This window comes from Ictalurus furcatus, chromosome 9, assembly GCF_023375685.1.
Source record: "Ictalurus furcatus strain D&B chromosome 9, Billie_1.0, whole genome shotgun sequence".
NCBI classification, from domain to species: Eukaryota; Metazoa; Chordata; class Actinopteri; order Siluriformes; family Ictaluridae; genus Ictalurus; species Ictalurus furcatus.
The window spans coordinates 26042228-26058203 of record NC_071263.1 but is presented as its reverse complement, the minus strand read 5'-3'; the positions used below and the strand labels follow the sequence as shown (position 1 = coordinate 26058203).

Genomic DNA, 15976 nt, shown 5'->3' with positions numbered 1-15976 from the left:
TGTGAAAAACTAATTGTCCCATTAAACTGAAAATATAGTTTTATACTTTAGCAACAATAACTACAACCAAACGCTTCCGATAACTGGAGATCGGTCTTTCACAGCGCTGTGGTGGCCCACTCTTCTTTGTAGAACTTCTTTAGTTCAGCCACACTGGAGGGTTTTCGAACACAAACGAAAAAAAAAAGTTTAAGGACTTGCTACATAATCCAGTTGTGCTTGAGTTTCAACTGATGGACTGAAGACCGGACATTCTCCTTTAGGATTTTCTGGTAGTGAGCAGAATTTATGTTTCCCTCAATTATCGCAAGTTGGCCAGTCCCTGAAGCAGCAAAGCATCCCCACACCATCACACTACCACCACCATGCTTGACTGTAGGTATGCTATTCTTTTTGTGGAATTGTGTGTTTGGTTTACACCAAATATAACGCAACTCCTGTCTTCCAAACAGTTCCTCTTTCGACTCATCAATCCACAGAACCTTCTCCCAAAAGGTTTGAGGATCTTCAAGGTGTGTTTTGGCAAAATTCAAATGAGCCTTAATGTTCTTCTGGGTTAGCAGTGGTTTTACTCTTAAATATATCTTGTCTATAATGTAGCATTACTAGTCTCTGGGGTTGTTATGTGTTGTACTTTTAATATGGAGCTTTCATCTAATATAGTGTACTTTTAAAAAACGATTTAAGGTACATAACTGGATAGTAAATACCTTTTCGATGAAAGATTTAAATGTACACTGTGCACCTTTGTACATACAAGAGATAGTGGATACACTTGAAGGTACCACCCCAGTGACAAAGAATGATACAGTTTGGTAGCCTTTTTTCCTAGGAGTGCAAATTGTAAGATACTTTATTATGCTATTGTATTTGGATAGTATAATAATTGTGTGCTGAAGTGTCTAAAAACTGTCCCAGAGACCTGAGTTTTGTCTAGAAACAGCACAGTACCACTGGGCATCCTACTATAAATTCATACTAGTTGTTTATATTTAGATATAATTTTTGTAATACTTATGTGAACATTTCCCCCACTTTGTTATTCAATAAAAGCTTGTATTTTGTATCTCTATCTATCTGCTTTGATGTACCGATTAAACTACTAGTAAGTTACCTATATTCCTACCCAGTGATACTATTAAATGTTTTTATTATTCCTACACTAACACTGGGATTTGTCCATGTTTTGTGTGTTAATCTATTTACTGATTCTATACTCTGTGTTGGAGGTCTTCTATATGCTGGGTGGGCCTGTAAGTTGCCTAAGTGTCAGACTGGAATCCCCCCTTTAGGCGACTTGATGGTTTCTCCCCGTTTATTGTCCTTTTTACAACGTGCTCAGGGGAAGAATGTGCATCATCAGACAGGGACATTTCAGCTTCTGGACCCCCTTATGGAGCAGAAGATGAATCAAACATTACGAGGCAGCAAGGAGAAAGTGGTAATGCAGTCCCCTCTGAAACTAAACGGCGTTTGTTTGTGCTATACACCAAACACATTTGGGTTTGAGATCATAAGACGGATATGAGGCGAGAGGTTAGGATTTACATATAAATGCATTAAACAACATAAAACATAGAACGTTTTGTATCAGAACACCCAATTTTTAGGGGAGCAAAAGTATAGGAACAGATACGTCTTGAAGTAAATTGAAATAAATTACACTTAATATGTGGTTGCAACCCCTTGCTTGCAATAACTGCATCAAGCTTGTGTCTAATTGAAATAACAAAATTGTTGGTTTCTTCTTTTTTGAGGTTTTACCGCAGCCTCTTTCAGTTGTTGTTTGTTTTGGGGGGTTTCTCCTTTCAGTCTCCTCATCAGGAGGTGAAATGCTGCTCAATTGGGTTAAGGTCTGGTCTGGACTTGGCCAGTGTAAAAACTTTAACTTTCCCCCACTGTTAAAGTCCTTTGTTGATTTGGTCAAGCCCAGGCCATGACACTACCACCACCATGTTTCACAGATGAGCTTGTATATTCTGGATCCTGATCAGATCAGGAAACACCTGTCAGTCACATTTTTATCCCACTCTCTGTCTCTCTCTCTCTCTCTCTCTCTCTCTGTCTATCTCTCTGTCTATCTTTCTGTCGAGCTACACGTTACTCCTGAGATACTAGTGATCCTGACCCCTTCTGCTCCATCCTGATGCCCTACTTCTGGTTGAAGTTCTCATCAACTGGAAGTTACATGCTGCTGCTGAGGATGGCCCCACATGGTGCAGCCTAAAGATCATTTAGATTACTGAGGATGGTAACACTTAAAAACCATAAAGATGGCTTTGGACCTCAATTCATATGAACAGTTATGCTATGACAGCTTTAGGACTGCAATTGCCCCAAACAGTTTTGCACTCAAGTCTCCATCAGTGCACAGTGGAGAAGTTCAACAAAACAGACTTCATGGAAAAACTGTAATGAATTTCCTGGTTACACAGTTGTTCTATTTGACCATGTAGAATTAGTACATTTATAGAAGGGACTTATTTATAATCGCACTATCCGGTGTCACCCTGATGAGGATGCGTTCCCTTTTGAGTCTGGTTCCGCTCAAGGTTTCTTCCACATAGCGTCTCGGGGTGTTTTTTTCCTTGCAACCGTTACAAGCCTATGACTTGCTCCTTAGCGATAAATTCATACATTTTAAATCTAAATCCTGAATATATATATATTTCTGTAAAGCTGCTTTGGGACAATGTCCATTGTTAAAAGCGCTATCCAAATAAAATTGAATTGAATGAATGTGTTCTGATATTTTTGCTCACCTACAAATGGGGTGGTCTGGTACAAAATGTGCTATGTTCTATCTCGTTTAACACATCTACATATAATTAGCAGGAAATAAAAGCTGAAATTCTAAACTATCTTCTCATATTGATCTCAAACCCAAATGTCTTCAGTCTACAGACAGAAAAATAGAATTAGCCTTGTCGTTCTAATAGTTTTGGAGGGGATTACAGGTGAAATCACAAAATGTGAGTGAACAGAAGTGAATGGAGATGAAATTGATTCCTAGGCTGCATGAATCTGTTGTAATGACGGACAATGAAGATTCCTATAGCAGTCACTGGTAACAAGTGTGAGTTAGATAAAGAATGAAAAATGAGAAGGAGGAAAATAAGTGAGCGATAGAAAGGGGTATTAATTATATGGAGAGACAAGAGTAAGAGAGAGAGAGAGAAAAAAGTAAAAGGAAGAAAGAGTGTAGTTTAATGAATGTAAGAGTTATAGAGGGAGAAAAATGGGGAAGAGAGAGAGAGAGAGGTGAGGTTGCTGTCATCTCCAGCTGTCTCTGGGTAAATGGTGCACATTCCTCACCTCCATGTGTATCTATGCATGCACAATGAAGTTAACACAAATCCTGAACTCTACACAATGTGCTTCAACAACCCTGGACGGGGTGCCAATACATCGCAGGACACAATCACATACACATTCACAAACCCGTTCATACACTACGGACACTTTGGACATGCCAATCAAGCTACCATGCATGTCTTTGGACTGGGGGAGGAAACTGGAGTACCCGGAGGAAACCCCCGCAGCACGGGGAGAACGTGCAAACTCCGCACACACACACGGCAGCAACGGGAATCAAACCAACTCTGGAGGTGTGATGCGAACGTGCTAAACACTATGCCACCGTGCTTCCATAAAACTATACAGAATATATATAGTACAGAACATGCTGGAAGGAGTCATCTACCTTAGCCAGATTTTTAAACAGGTCTAGGTCTTACCATCACCATGTATAAAACATTATATATAAACTGGAGGTCAATACACAGCACATCTGAAATGTATTTCAGTGACACAGCAACGTCCGCCTCCTCCAGCAGATGGTGATATGAATGTATTCTTCCAGCACAAGTAAGTAGAAATCAGTGTTGCCAGATTGCTACATTTCTAATTATGTAGTCATGATGTGACAATCATCCAGTGTGTATTCCCGCCTCAGGCAGAGTATTCCAGAGCCACTGAGATCTTGACCTGGATAAAGTGCTTATTGAAGATGAATGAATGAATGAATGAATGAATGAATCGTATAACGGCTGTAACTTTGTTATTAATAAAAGTTGTAAGGACAAGGATGAGGGCAGAGTGATAAAAGTACAAACACTGTTCTACTTGTTATAGGTATACATGCAGTCACTCCAACCCTGCTGTCATGAAGGGACAACTAAGGGGAATTTTCACACCCATTGAGGTCCAAGGGATCCAGTGGCTTAGTGGTTAGCACGTTCGCCTCACACCTCCAGGGTTGGGGGTTTGATTGAGTGCACTTCACAAGCTAACGACAAAATTCATTTGGCCAGGTCGGAACCACTGAATAAAGATATATGGGGACAAAAAGTATATAAACTCATGTATTAACACGTGTGTGATGCAAAAGCTCTCATTTTTTTTGAAAGAACGTTCTACCACAGTGCTGTGGAATTCACAATTCTTATTAGTCAGGTGTTGATTCATTTCCTATAAGAGCAGCTTGGACAGTAGATCTAACTGCAGGATAAATCGCAGGTTTATGTTAATGCACTTGTTCTATTACGTTATTGTTTCTATAGTAACAGCTCATCAATAAGGGCTCTACATAATCTAAGATGGATAATAATTAGATTAAAATAACACGATTAGAAAAAAATGTCCAGTCGCTGGTTTGGTGAAGGAAACATTTATTTATTATCGTTTAAGGAGTGACGGAGACTCCGGAGTCCATTCCGGGTTCTCAGTAACATGATAAGCTGTTTTTTTTTTTTTTTTGAGGGGGGGGGGGGGGGGGGGGCTTAACTTCAAGACAGAGAGAGAGAAAAAAAAGAGAGTCTGGTGAGAGAACGACTGTTTATAGCTGATATAACGGAAGACACAACGTGGACTAACGTGATTTGAGGATATTTCACAGCGTTGAATGTAACCATAAACGGATAAAAATTACAAATATGTCATCGTTAGCAATCAGTCCTGCGGTATCAAATGAAGAAACCGCTTTTGGACTTTGGAGCAACTCTGTTTCATTTTTGGCACTATCACACCACCCCATAATTGATTCTTTTTCAACAACAGCACATTCCCGAGTGTGAGCATTTTAAAGATCAATTCTGGCAGTCGTATTGCTATACAATCAGAAATAAAGACAGATGGTCCAGAACATGCTAAACATGCAATGTGCATTGCTAAACAGTAAAAATACACAAGTGTTAAGTGGCCTAGAGTTTCTCTGTGTGTATATATATATATTTTCAGGCCTCATCACCCTGTACAAAGTGGAAATGTGACACTAAACTGGAATCTGAGTATCACATCTGAGTGAAAGTGGGTCAGGAGGAAAGCAGGGTTCCACAGCTGCAGGGTGGCTTCTCACACATTTCAACACAAGCTTAATGAAAATGAGTTATGATCAAAAGTAGCGCAGGTCATCGCTACTGGATAAGATCCAGGGTGAAGAGGACAAGTCACCACTCACTTGCTCACTCTTCCCTAAACTGAGAAACTGTAACGTCCACCGGGAACCTGAGAACATCTAGGAATTTTCTCTTTTCAAATGACCTTCTAATGAGAACATTAATAACTCGAACACAAGTCGAACATCATCAATATTAGACCTAAAGTGTTCTGTCGGTGGAAATTTCTGGAATAAAAATTTAGAATGATGTAAGAATTCATTTTCTGTGAGAGTTGTTCGAATGCACCAATAGTTCATGTCTGTGTGGATTCTGCGTGACATTCTCCTGGCCCATAACCAACACCAGTTCCACTGCAAATCAAGAAACCACTCCTATTCTGGAAATTTCTACTTTTAACTTTCCAAGAGCTCGTAGGGTGAGTAATAATTCTAGAAAGCTTCTAGTTGTTTAGGGTGAACGTGCTGAAACAGAGATACCTGAACCCTCGCGTAAAGCTAGTTTTTATTTATACTGTGGATAATCCGGCAGCACAATGTGATCACTGTTCATGTTACGTCATCGGAAATGGATACTCACAATAGCAGCGACAAGTATGAGCAGGTGTGTGGCTTCTCAGATGCACTTGCAGCCCCATAAATCACGCAGGTTCGTAAATCAGCAGCACCAAGAGTGCTTGGTATCAAATCTTTACAAATCCAAAAGAAGGAATACACCTTCTTTATAGCATGCTGTTCCTAAATGGGGTATTACTCTATGGGTGTAGTACTACCAGATCACTACATAAATAAATAAATAAATAAAAACCCACTTAAGGTATTTCTGAATGCAGAAAGCTTCATTTTAATACTTCGGTCTTATTTTCATTATACTGCATGCCTACTGGGTGGTAGTACGATGGCAGTGTTGCTTCACAGCTCCAGGGTCCACGGCTCGATCCTGAGCTCGGGTTACCATCCTTGTGGAGTTTCAGCACGTGTTCTCTCCATGTCCGTATGGGTTTCCTCTGGATTCTCCATTTTCCTCTCACCTTCCAAAAATAAATGCAAGCATGTGGCCTAGCAACATTAAATTACTCACAAATACTCAGGATACTCATAAATCCAGTTGGGGCAGGGTTGCCAGGGTTAATGTTTTTATATATATATTTTTTTTTCAAATGCCAAAACAAGGATAGTGTTGGTCAAGATGTCATTTTAAAGGAAATAATTGGCATTAAATCAAATTAATTTCCATAATCATATGCTAAGGCAAGCAAATGGAACGTGTAAGAGCAGGTATGTACAAGATCATTTCTATTTTAAGATGTATTGCAAAGATTGGGAGAGAGACACGGGGATTATCAGGTGGATACCAGGTAATTCAGCAGAAATGCATGCGCACTACAGTGAACTTTCCTACAACAAAGGCTGAGAAAACTGAGGAAATAGAAGAAAAAAAAAAAAAATTCCAGTCAAGTCTTTTAGATGGAACAGGAATTTTATACTGAGACCTGGCAACCCTGCTTTGGTGTTTATTTATTTATTTAGTTAGTTATTGAGTTTAAGGTAAACGTTCCTACGTTAAAAGCATCTACCTATGATTTATGTTCCAGTTTTATTATACACACCCTCCTAACATCGTCCCACGTCCGCAACTCAGCACCATCACGAACAAAAGCAAGTCCAGAGAACATGGTTATAAAATTCTTTTCACTTTAATCAACTCAAAAAAAAAAACAAAAAAACAAAACAAAACAAAAACAAAAAAGTTTCACATCAAACATAACACTTAAAGAAGGGGATGTCTCCACTACTGACTGAATCAGAAACGTTCTCTTCCTACTCAGAATGTCAGCATTTTTATTTATACTGAAGTTTAAAAATAATAATAAATTGAAAATGAAGAAAAAGAAATGTAAACCGTGTTTTCTTTAAATTCTTTATTTGCTCTACGTAGTGACTTAAAGCACTACAGCATAGTAAACAAAGTAAATTAGTACAAAACAAACAAACAAAACAAAAAAAAAAAACCCTCCATAACTGTCTCTGAATGACTTAACATGAGAGCAGGTATAAAGACGCAGCCTACAATAAACCCATAAATATTTCAACCACTTTCGTTTTTTTTTTTTTCCTTTTTTCTTTTAAACTTCGATTTAATGAAAGCTCGCAAAAGGAGCCACTGTCCTCATTGAGGAAAACAAAAAACCCTGATGTCGGCTAAGCGACAGCACACCCACACACGACTGCGCGCACACGATCACACAATCCAAAAAAAAACAACAACAATAACAACACAAAAAAAAAACCCTAACAGGAAGAAACATCCAAGTGTTCCCATGGTAATAAAGCTGCTATTCGATAGTGACGATGCGTCCGTTATAATATAAAGCCACTGGACAGCGAGGATGCTAACCAGGTAGAACAGAGATCGAGCAGCGTCCAACAGACCTTCATCGCTTGGTTTCGGATTCATTCATGAATTTCAACATTCACATCTGCAGGCTGCGAGCAGCGCAGAACCTCACAGCTTGTTCCTTTTTTTTTTTTTTCCTCCACGTCTCACACACACACACACACACACACACACACACACACACACACACACAGAGTGATGAGGAATCTTACGGTAAAGTCTAAACAGGTGATCCTGTCCTAACCGTTAACATTAAGGCTGAACCTTTCAGTCTGACTTGGATGGCACGATCTCTTTACAGGAAGTGATCACTAACCGCTATCCAGGTCTATGCAGAAAACATGATCCGATTTTTTATACTCGCAGTCCGATAAACGTAATCTTCATTTACGATCGATCTACCGAACTGGAGGATTCGGCTTGCGATTAATTATTATTTTTTTTTGCAGAAAAGTAATAATGCTTTTTTTTTTTTTTTGGGGTTGTTGTTCGATTAAAAGAAAACCGCTAAACCAAAAAAGTTCCACACGTCCACTGTTTTATCGAATCTTCCTTCAGCGCTATAAAACCTTTGTTTAGACGGTCTAGCATGCGAGGCAAAGAATTGATCTCCAAAATCTGAGATTCCTCATCACTGCGTTCACACGTGGCTTACTGCAAGACAAAAAAAAAAAAAAAAACAAAAACAAAAAACAAAAAAACAAAAACAAAACTGCACTCCCAACTTTATATATAATATATAAACTAATACATGATGTGTAAGCTGAAGAGAGAGAGGAGGGGGCGAGAGAGAGAAAGGCGAGAGAACGAGAACGAGTTAAAACGTGTAGCTTTGAGGAAAATCTCCATGCAGCGTTGAGGTTAACTGACCAATCATAAACTCGAGTTAATTATGTCGGAGGTATTACACAAAACAAAGTGTCCATATAAAACGCAGGTTATGTAAAAAGGGCCACTGGGTGACTGGATCATTTTACAGATTGGCATTGATTTGGTCAAAAGACAGCCAAGTGCAGATTTTGTCTCCGTAGTGGAGGAACACACTCTCAGACACACTCAACCCTTACACACACGCGCACACACACACAGATCAGTGGCCTCAAAACCAGACAGCCTGGACACTGCTGTCTTTAGCGATGTGTTTAAATGCGTTAAGGCGCCAGCACGCATCGATGCGTGTTTGTGTATGCATGTATATACATTTTTTTTACAACACACACACACACACACGCGGTGTGTGTATTCAGTCACACATCTCTTCAGGGATCTCGTGAGGGTTGAGGATTCCAGGGACAGACATCTGCAGCTTGTGCTTCTCCTCCTGGGCCTGGCGCAGAGACGCCTCACGTTCCTCAAGGAACAAATCTGTAGTGTCCTCACCTGCAAACTCCTAGAGGAGAGAAAGAGATGGATGGAGAGAGAACGATTGAGTAGAGAGATTCGTTGCTTGCCAAAGATTCCACAAGCTCCAATTACCACCGGGGCAAACCCGCTGAAAACGTAGCTCCGTATTAGAGGTCGACCGATCGATCGGTTTATCCTGATTAATCCGCACCTATAACCGCTCGTTGGGACTATCGGTTATCGGCAAAAATCCACACCAATAGTTTTCTCCGGTCGCGGGAGCGGCTGAGAAGTGTCTGCTGTCGTTATACAGTACGAGAGCGGCCTCTAGAGGCGAAATAGAAACCGTCGCTGACAAATCTTGCTGTGTTATTTGAAGTGTTTTTTTGATTCATTTTGGACGTCTCCGTTTTTATTTGTTATTTGGACTGTTAGTTTTTGGTTCAGTTTGACTGTACATCTTTTAGTTACTTTAATATTTATTAATACTTAATATATATTAATATTTATATATAATAATATATAAATATATAATATAATTATTTATTTCATTTAAAAACGTACAGTACGTTTTTCCTGGTTCAGCCAGTACTGTTTATTTTTGTAATAAAGTTCAGCAGTGTTTTACTTTGAGCGTTATGTTTTCATTCAGTATCGATTTTAAAATCTATCGGTTGATTAACTGGTTATCAGGAGGTAGGTGCCGCCCAACTGAGTTATCGCTATGGGTAAAATCCTCGATCGGTCCACCTCTACTCCGTACACGTACACAGAAAATAAAATGCTATTAACTGCTGCTAGTGTGAATGGAGGGTGAGCGTGCATTCTACTGAAAACATTTCTATTTAAATAATCACACGTTGCTAAACCTCTGTTGGAGTTGAATAACAAGCTGTCAGAGCCTTAGAGGAATACGCCAGACTTTCCTTTTGGTTCAGTTTTCCGACTTAATTTCAAGCTAAACCATCTACAGTGCATGTGCAAAATACTAAGAAAAGGATGTTGAATAAACAGTTGTGCAAAAACAAGTTTCAATATATTACAATTATCACGATCTCCTCAGGCCTGTAGTCTAAACCCTTATTCAGAGCGAGTTACATTTCTCTGATACAACTGAGCATTTGATGGTTTAGGGTCTTGCTCAAGGGATTTGAACTCACGACCATCCGATCAGTAATCCAACGTCTTAACCACTGAGCTACCACTGACCCCAATAACTCTGACTGGATAGAAAGTATGGCTGGACTAGTCCAAGCCCTATTACCAGGTATGGTAACTGTGTCGCCCTACTCACCTTGATCTGCACCAGGAAGTCTCTCAAGTGCTCTTTAAATGCAGGAATGTCCTGGTTCAGACTGAACAGCCCCGTCACAAACACCTTCACCTGTGCACTAAATACACGAATAAAACAAAAAGCTTGAATTCGGGCAGCAGACACCGACCTAGATCAGATTTAGACACCTAACACGGCACATTTTCAAGGGAGTTAGCATTACTATTTACCAAACCAATTATTACTAGTGTATATGTATATATATATATTTAATAATTAAAAAAAGTTATTATGTAAGATCAATTATAAGATTTAAACACAATTGAGTCGTTCTGATCAGTAATTACATTTCTACAGGAATCTGACAATCATAATTTTACCTTAGAATAGAGTAAATCGACGGTTTGTGGATTTAAAACATGACTTATTTTGTTTGTGGTCTCATGAGATTACCTACTAGACTATAATTAGCCGTATGTTAATCAGCACGGAGTTGAATCTATGCCAGGATGTGCTCTGCTAGCTTCCACATGTGATAGGCTTATCACAGTTAGCACAATTTCCCTGGAAATGTATTAAAAACACAGAAAAAGTAAGACACAAACTCACTCCTGCAGATGAGGGAAGGCCGTCTTGAGCAAGTTAGCCACGTACTCCTGGATGAAAGCCTGGTTGCTCATGGGGTTTGCAGGGTTCAGGGTCATACTGATCTTACCCTCCTCTACCAAATTAAACATGTAAGCCAGAATAGACGCGTGCATCGTCAGACCTGGAGGATACACACAGACACGGGGGTTAGGCAAAGAGGGAGGAAAGAAGAAGAAAGAAAAAAAACCCCCAATATACAAGCTGTTTTTTTTTTTTTGAAATAAACGCTTCGATGAGGTAAACAAACAGGAAAACAAATAAAGCACAAACATAATTCTAACAAATAAACAAAAAACAGATGCAACGCTGCAATGGCGGTCCTGTGCGCAATTCTCAAAACAGCCACAAGATGGCGCCATTTATCGGTGGATCCGAGATTTCAAAACTGATATCCGATTATGGAAAAATGCTTAAATATTGGGAAAAATACCGGTAAATCCGATCTCTAGTATTAAAGTGTGCACGAAAGTGGCAGAAATGGAAAATAAAACCATCTGTGGTGCGCATGTTTCTCTGTTAGACATTGTGTTTTCCTCAAACTCTGAGATTAGTAGCAGTGACTCATAAGGTGTGTGTGTGTGTGTGTGTGTGTGTGTGTGTGTGTGTGTGTGTGTGTATATATGACTCACCGGCCGTGTGTGATGTGTCCGTAACTACGGAGAAGATGTGTTGCAGTATATCGCAGAAGTACGTCTGGTAGAAGCTCTGAGCTGCTGCTTCCTCCTGTGCCACGTTTTGCAGCAACGTGTAAAGAATCTGCAGACCTGCATACACACACATTAACACACACAACAAGCAAATTTAGGACAGAGAAATCAGTACAGACTAGGGCTGGACATGAGCACTCGTAAGTGACGAGACGTTATTACAGGAAATAAACTTCAGAGACGTGATGCCAAAAAAAGCCGTTCACGCTAAGCCATGTAGAGTCGTCTCCGTGTGCACGTGGGTGTATGTTCTCACCAGTGTCAGCTACGTTTCTCATGGTGTGTTTAAAGGCCCAAATGATGGAGTCCAGCACCAGTTTGAACTGCGCAGGGGGAATGGCGAGGAACGCCGGGAAGCAGTGGGAATTCACTGCCTGCAGCAGGTAGAAGAAGTGTGTACGGTGCTCCGGATACTCCTCAAAATCCTGGACAAAAAAAAACCCCCCCAAAAAAACCAAGATGCTGTCAGATTTTGAGAAAATGGGTAGAACACCAACACGTCTAGTTCTTCATGTTGATCATCTGTCTGCCTGAAATACCTTTAAAATAGGTGAGGAAGGAAGCTACTGAGGAAAAACTATTTCAGACATGACCTTGCCGTGACCTCAACCCTGTTGGGATCAATTCCAAAATCTAATCTGTTTATCCGCAGGTTACAGTGATAACCCCAGATTAAATCCTACAAACATTCAACCACTCCTTTTTTCAGATTTCTCGCTCTTGTTCTCGCGTTATCGAGAATCTCAGACGGACACAGAGACGACGCGCCGCTACAGACGTCAACGAAATATGAATTTGACTGCTAACAGAACAGCAGCACCGTTACATTTATATCATTTATACAACTGAGCAGGTGAGGGTCAAGGGCCTTGCTCAAGGGCCCAGCAGTGGAAACGTTATTTCTTTTTGTTCCACATCGGATTCCTTGAAACCAAATCGTTTCCAAACGGCAGAAATGGTTTTATCTTTCTTGTCGACCAAAGGCTGTCTTTCTGTCATCTTGTCTCGCGCTGAACTAAAAACGCCACAGCCTGGCGGGGAGCGATGTTTGGCCTTTTAGGGAGGGGCGAAAGTGCACAGCTGTAAAGAAAAACGGCACGCGGTTTTTAAAAAGACAAACGAGAACGTTGCGAAACGGAATGTGGAACAATAATTGTTTTATCTCGATTATTTTCTTTTCGTTGTCGGAGGCTATGATCAAAATCGAAAACATGATTAATTGCGCAGCCCTGGTTCTAAAATAACCAGAGAGTACCAGGAGTACAAGTGTGCGGATTTTGGTATTGGCCTCATGGCTCCAGAGCAAAACCGGGAGTAAACATCAGACACCGATCTAGACAAACATGTCTCGGCTTATTGACTAGCGCTGCATTCTGAAAATTGTGTTCGCTTTTTGCCAAACTATTGCTTCGTGTCTTGTAAAGTCTTGCTGTGCAAGTGTTTTTTTTTTTCCTCTTTCCGTTTTCCTCATAATAATTAAATCTTTGATAGTTTTTCACATGACTGTGTACTGTTTGCTTTTTGGAAGAAAAAAAAAATGTAAAAAAAAAAAATCCAATCCAGTGTTACAAAAATCCAATCCGACGTAGGAAGGGCATCTGAACCAAAGCAGGGTCTTACTTTGTTGATCATGTTCAGCGTGCATTCAAACACAGCGTCGAAGATCTGCGGAATCTCGGTTGTAATGTGTCCGCCCAGTTTGTTCACGATGGTCGCCATGGTGCTGAGCACTTCCGGTTCTCTGGCCGCTGGAACGTTCCGCTGGTAATCTATCAGGACGGCGTCCAGCAAAGGTGGAACAAAGTTCTCCCCGACCTGAGAACACACACGCACAGAGGATTAAAGGATGAGCAAAAGAATGAGAGAGAGACAGCACGCGTGTGTGCGTGCGTGTGTATGGGGTGACAGATTATCTTAACAGGTTCAGAGCGACTTACACCTGAATTAGGTACAGCTTATCAGAACACACACCTGACACAGATATTAAAAGGTGTGTTGAGCAGAATTGTGCTTATAGAAAAGGAGTGTGTAAAGTTTAAGGTGCTAGGGCTGTGTGTGTGTGCGCACATGTGTGTACACACTCACGCCATTTTTATTTTTTCTCATCGTTGAATAATTATGAAGTCATCAAAACTCTGGTGTAACACAAATGGAACTATGGGAATTATGTTGTGATAAAAATAAAAAAAAATCAAAATAATTGAGTATTTTATCATCTTCAAAGTCAACGCTCTTTTCACCTAGAAATTCCCAGAAACGTATTCTTGGCGTTTTCTCATCCGATTTCTTGAGGACTTTCCCTGAGATGCTTTTTAAACAGTATTAAAGGAGTTCACACCGACGCCGGACTCTCATCGGCTGCTTTTCGGAAAATATTTTGCTCGAGTCGTCCGTTTAAATAAAGATTGTTCAGGAAATAAAATGTTAATTTTCTAATGAAAGAAACGGACACGTCGTCACGATTATATTTTTGTCTACGACACCGATTTCACACGTTTAATCTCACACCTTCAGATCGAAAGATTTTTTAAATTGTGTCTCCAAACTTTTGACTCGGAGTCTCTCTCTGTGTGTGTGTGTGTGTGTGTGTGTGTGTGTGTGTGTGTGTGTTACCATCTGTGGGTCGTTGGAACGGCTGACCCAGCCTGAGATGAGTTTAAGAGTTTCTCTCTTCACCGTGCGCATGCTTCTGATTAATGGCTGCTTAGTCACCATCTCACCTGCACACACACACACAAATAAATCACACACAAGCGAGATCACAAAAATAAACACAGTACACAGAATTTTTCAAATCGCTGCATATAGTATTAATCCTACCAACAAACCTACTGACAAAACTCACTGCTTATTCAAATTTCATTTTGAAAGACCTCAAAAAAATAACCAAGTGATCAGTGAAAGTACTTTGTTAAATATCTATGCACTAAACTGAATATTAAATCAATAAAGCACATGTGTGCATACTCTCTCACTCACACACACACACACACTTCCTCACCGTTGGTCTGGATAGCTGCGGAGATGTTCTCACTGAGGCACTTGTAGACGTTGAGCATATCCAGGTAGATGCGTCCCAGCTGAATGACGAAGGGGTGACCCACGGCCTTGCACGCCCTTACGTTGGTCTTCAGGATGCTTCCCAGCTGTTTCACAGTCTCTGGGTCCTTCAGGATATCCACATTCTGAGCAAGAGCAGCAGAGAGAACAATTACTGCTGTAGTATTCCCCACATAGAAGTTTACAAGTACCAGTGACTGAATGCTGTGGGTCAAACAAACATTCTGAATCCCACCACCTGCTGCACTACACACATCGGCCGGCGTGGCGTGCGCTCTACCGCTAGGTACGGCTTTTATCAGTCAGATTAATTCGTGCATGGTGTTTTGTCAGAATCACTGTAAGTGCTACTGGTACTGAGTAACAGAAGTTTGAACAAACTGAAATGTATATATACGTACACAGCCACACACGTGCATCGTAACATGGCGTCTAGAATATTTGCTGATGTGCGAGGATGCTGAAATCTCTCACCTTGGTGGCCTGTTGGATGATGCTATCCCACACCTGGTTGGGTAGCAGCATGTACTTCTCTATCAGGTGCTCCTGTACAGCCTGGTCCGTCTGAGCACCGATCATGTAACCCACTGCCTCGTAGAACGTATGCACCTACAGGGACAGAATGGTTGAGTAAGCAAAGCAAAGCAAAGCAAAAAAAATAAATAAATAAATAAATAAATAAATAAGGTACCAGATTTCGGTCCAGCTTTCTCATATCTAACGTTAGAATTTAGACCGTAACGGGATTTTATTTTTTTACAAGCTTCTGAGCCGAAACGGACCTGCTGTGGCTGCAGGTCACAGATGATGGTGTTAATATTGTTGAGGATCTCGTCAATGAAGGGCATGACCTCTCCGACCTGCACCTGCACAAAATGCCTCCTGCACTTCTGTGCAATTTTAATGAACGTGTCACACGCCATGTCTTGCACCCCATCGTGGGTTTCTAATGTGAGAAAGAAGAAACGTTTAGCATTTTGACATCAGTATTAAAAGGATCATACATAACAAGGATCATAATAATCCATGCATAATTCTTGTTATTATTAATATTACTGAACATATATAAAATATTATAATATAATATTATAACAGTATATATTTTATCTTCCCAAATCAGTGCGAGTATGTGCATAATTCTGAACCACGAG

At 40.4% G+C, this 15976-nt stretch overlaps 1 protein-coding gene across 1 annotated transcript in view; it reads right to left on the bottom strand.

Annotated features, from left to right (window-relative positions):
• Nucleotides 1-7073: 7073 nt before the first annotated feature.
• xpo1b (exportin 1 (CRM1 homolog, yeast) b) overlaps nucleotides 7074-15976 on the bottom strand; it is a 30681-nt gene continuing 21778 nt past the window's right edge. The window contains exons 16-25 of the mRNA XM_053632829.1: nucleotides 15608-15771; nucleotides 15300-15434; nucleotides 14767-14950; nucleotides 14379-14485; nucleotides 13386-13580; nucleotides 12022-12190; nucleotides 11688-11822; nucleotides 11020-11179; nucleotides 10432-10528; nucleotides 7074-9183 (exon numbers count right to left, since the gene is read on the bottom strand). Coding sequence (XP_053488804.1) covers nucleotides 9037-9183; nucleotides 10432-10528; nucleotides 11020-11179; nucleotides 11688-11822; nucleotides 12022-12190; nucleotides 13386-13580; nucleotides 14379-14485; nucleotides 14767-14950; nucleotides 15300-15434; nucleotides 15608-15771 — 1493 coding nt within the window. The 3' untranslated portion in view covers nucleotides 7074-9036. The remainder of the gene's footprint in view (nucleotides 9184-10431; nucleotides 10529-11019; nucleotides 11180-11687; nucleotides 11823-12021; nucleotides 12191-13385; nucleotides 13581-14378; nucleotides 14486-14766; nucleotides 14951-15299; nucleotides 15435-15607; nucleotides 15772-15976) is intronic.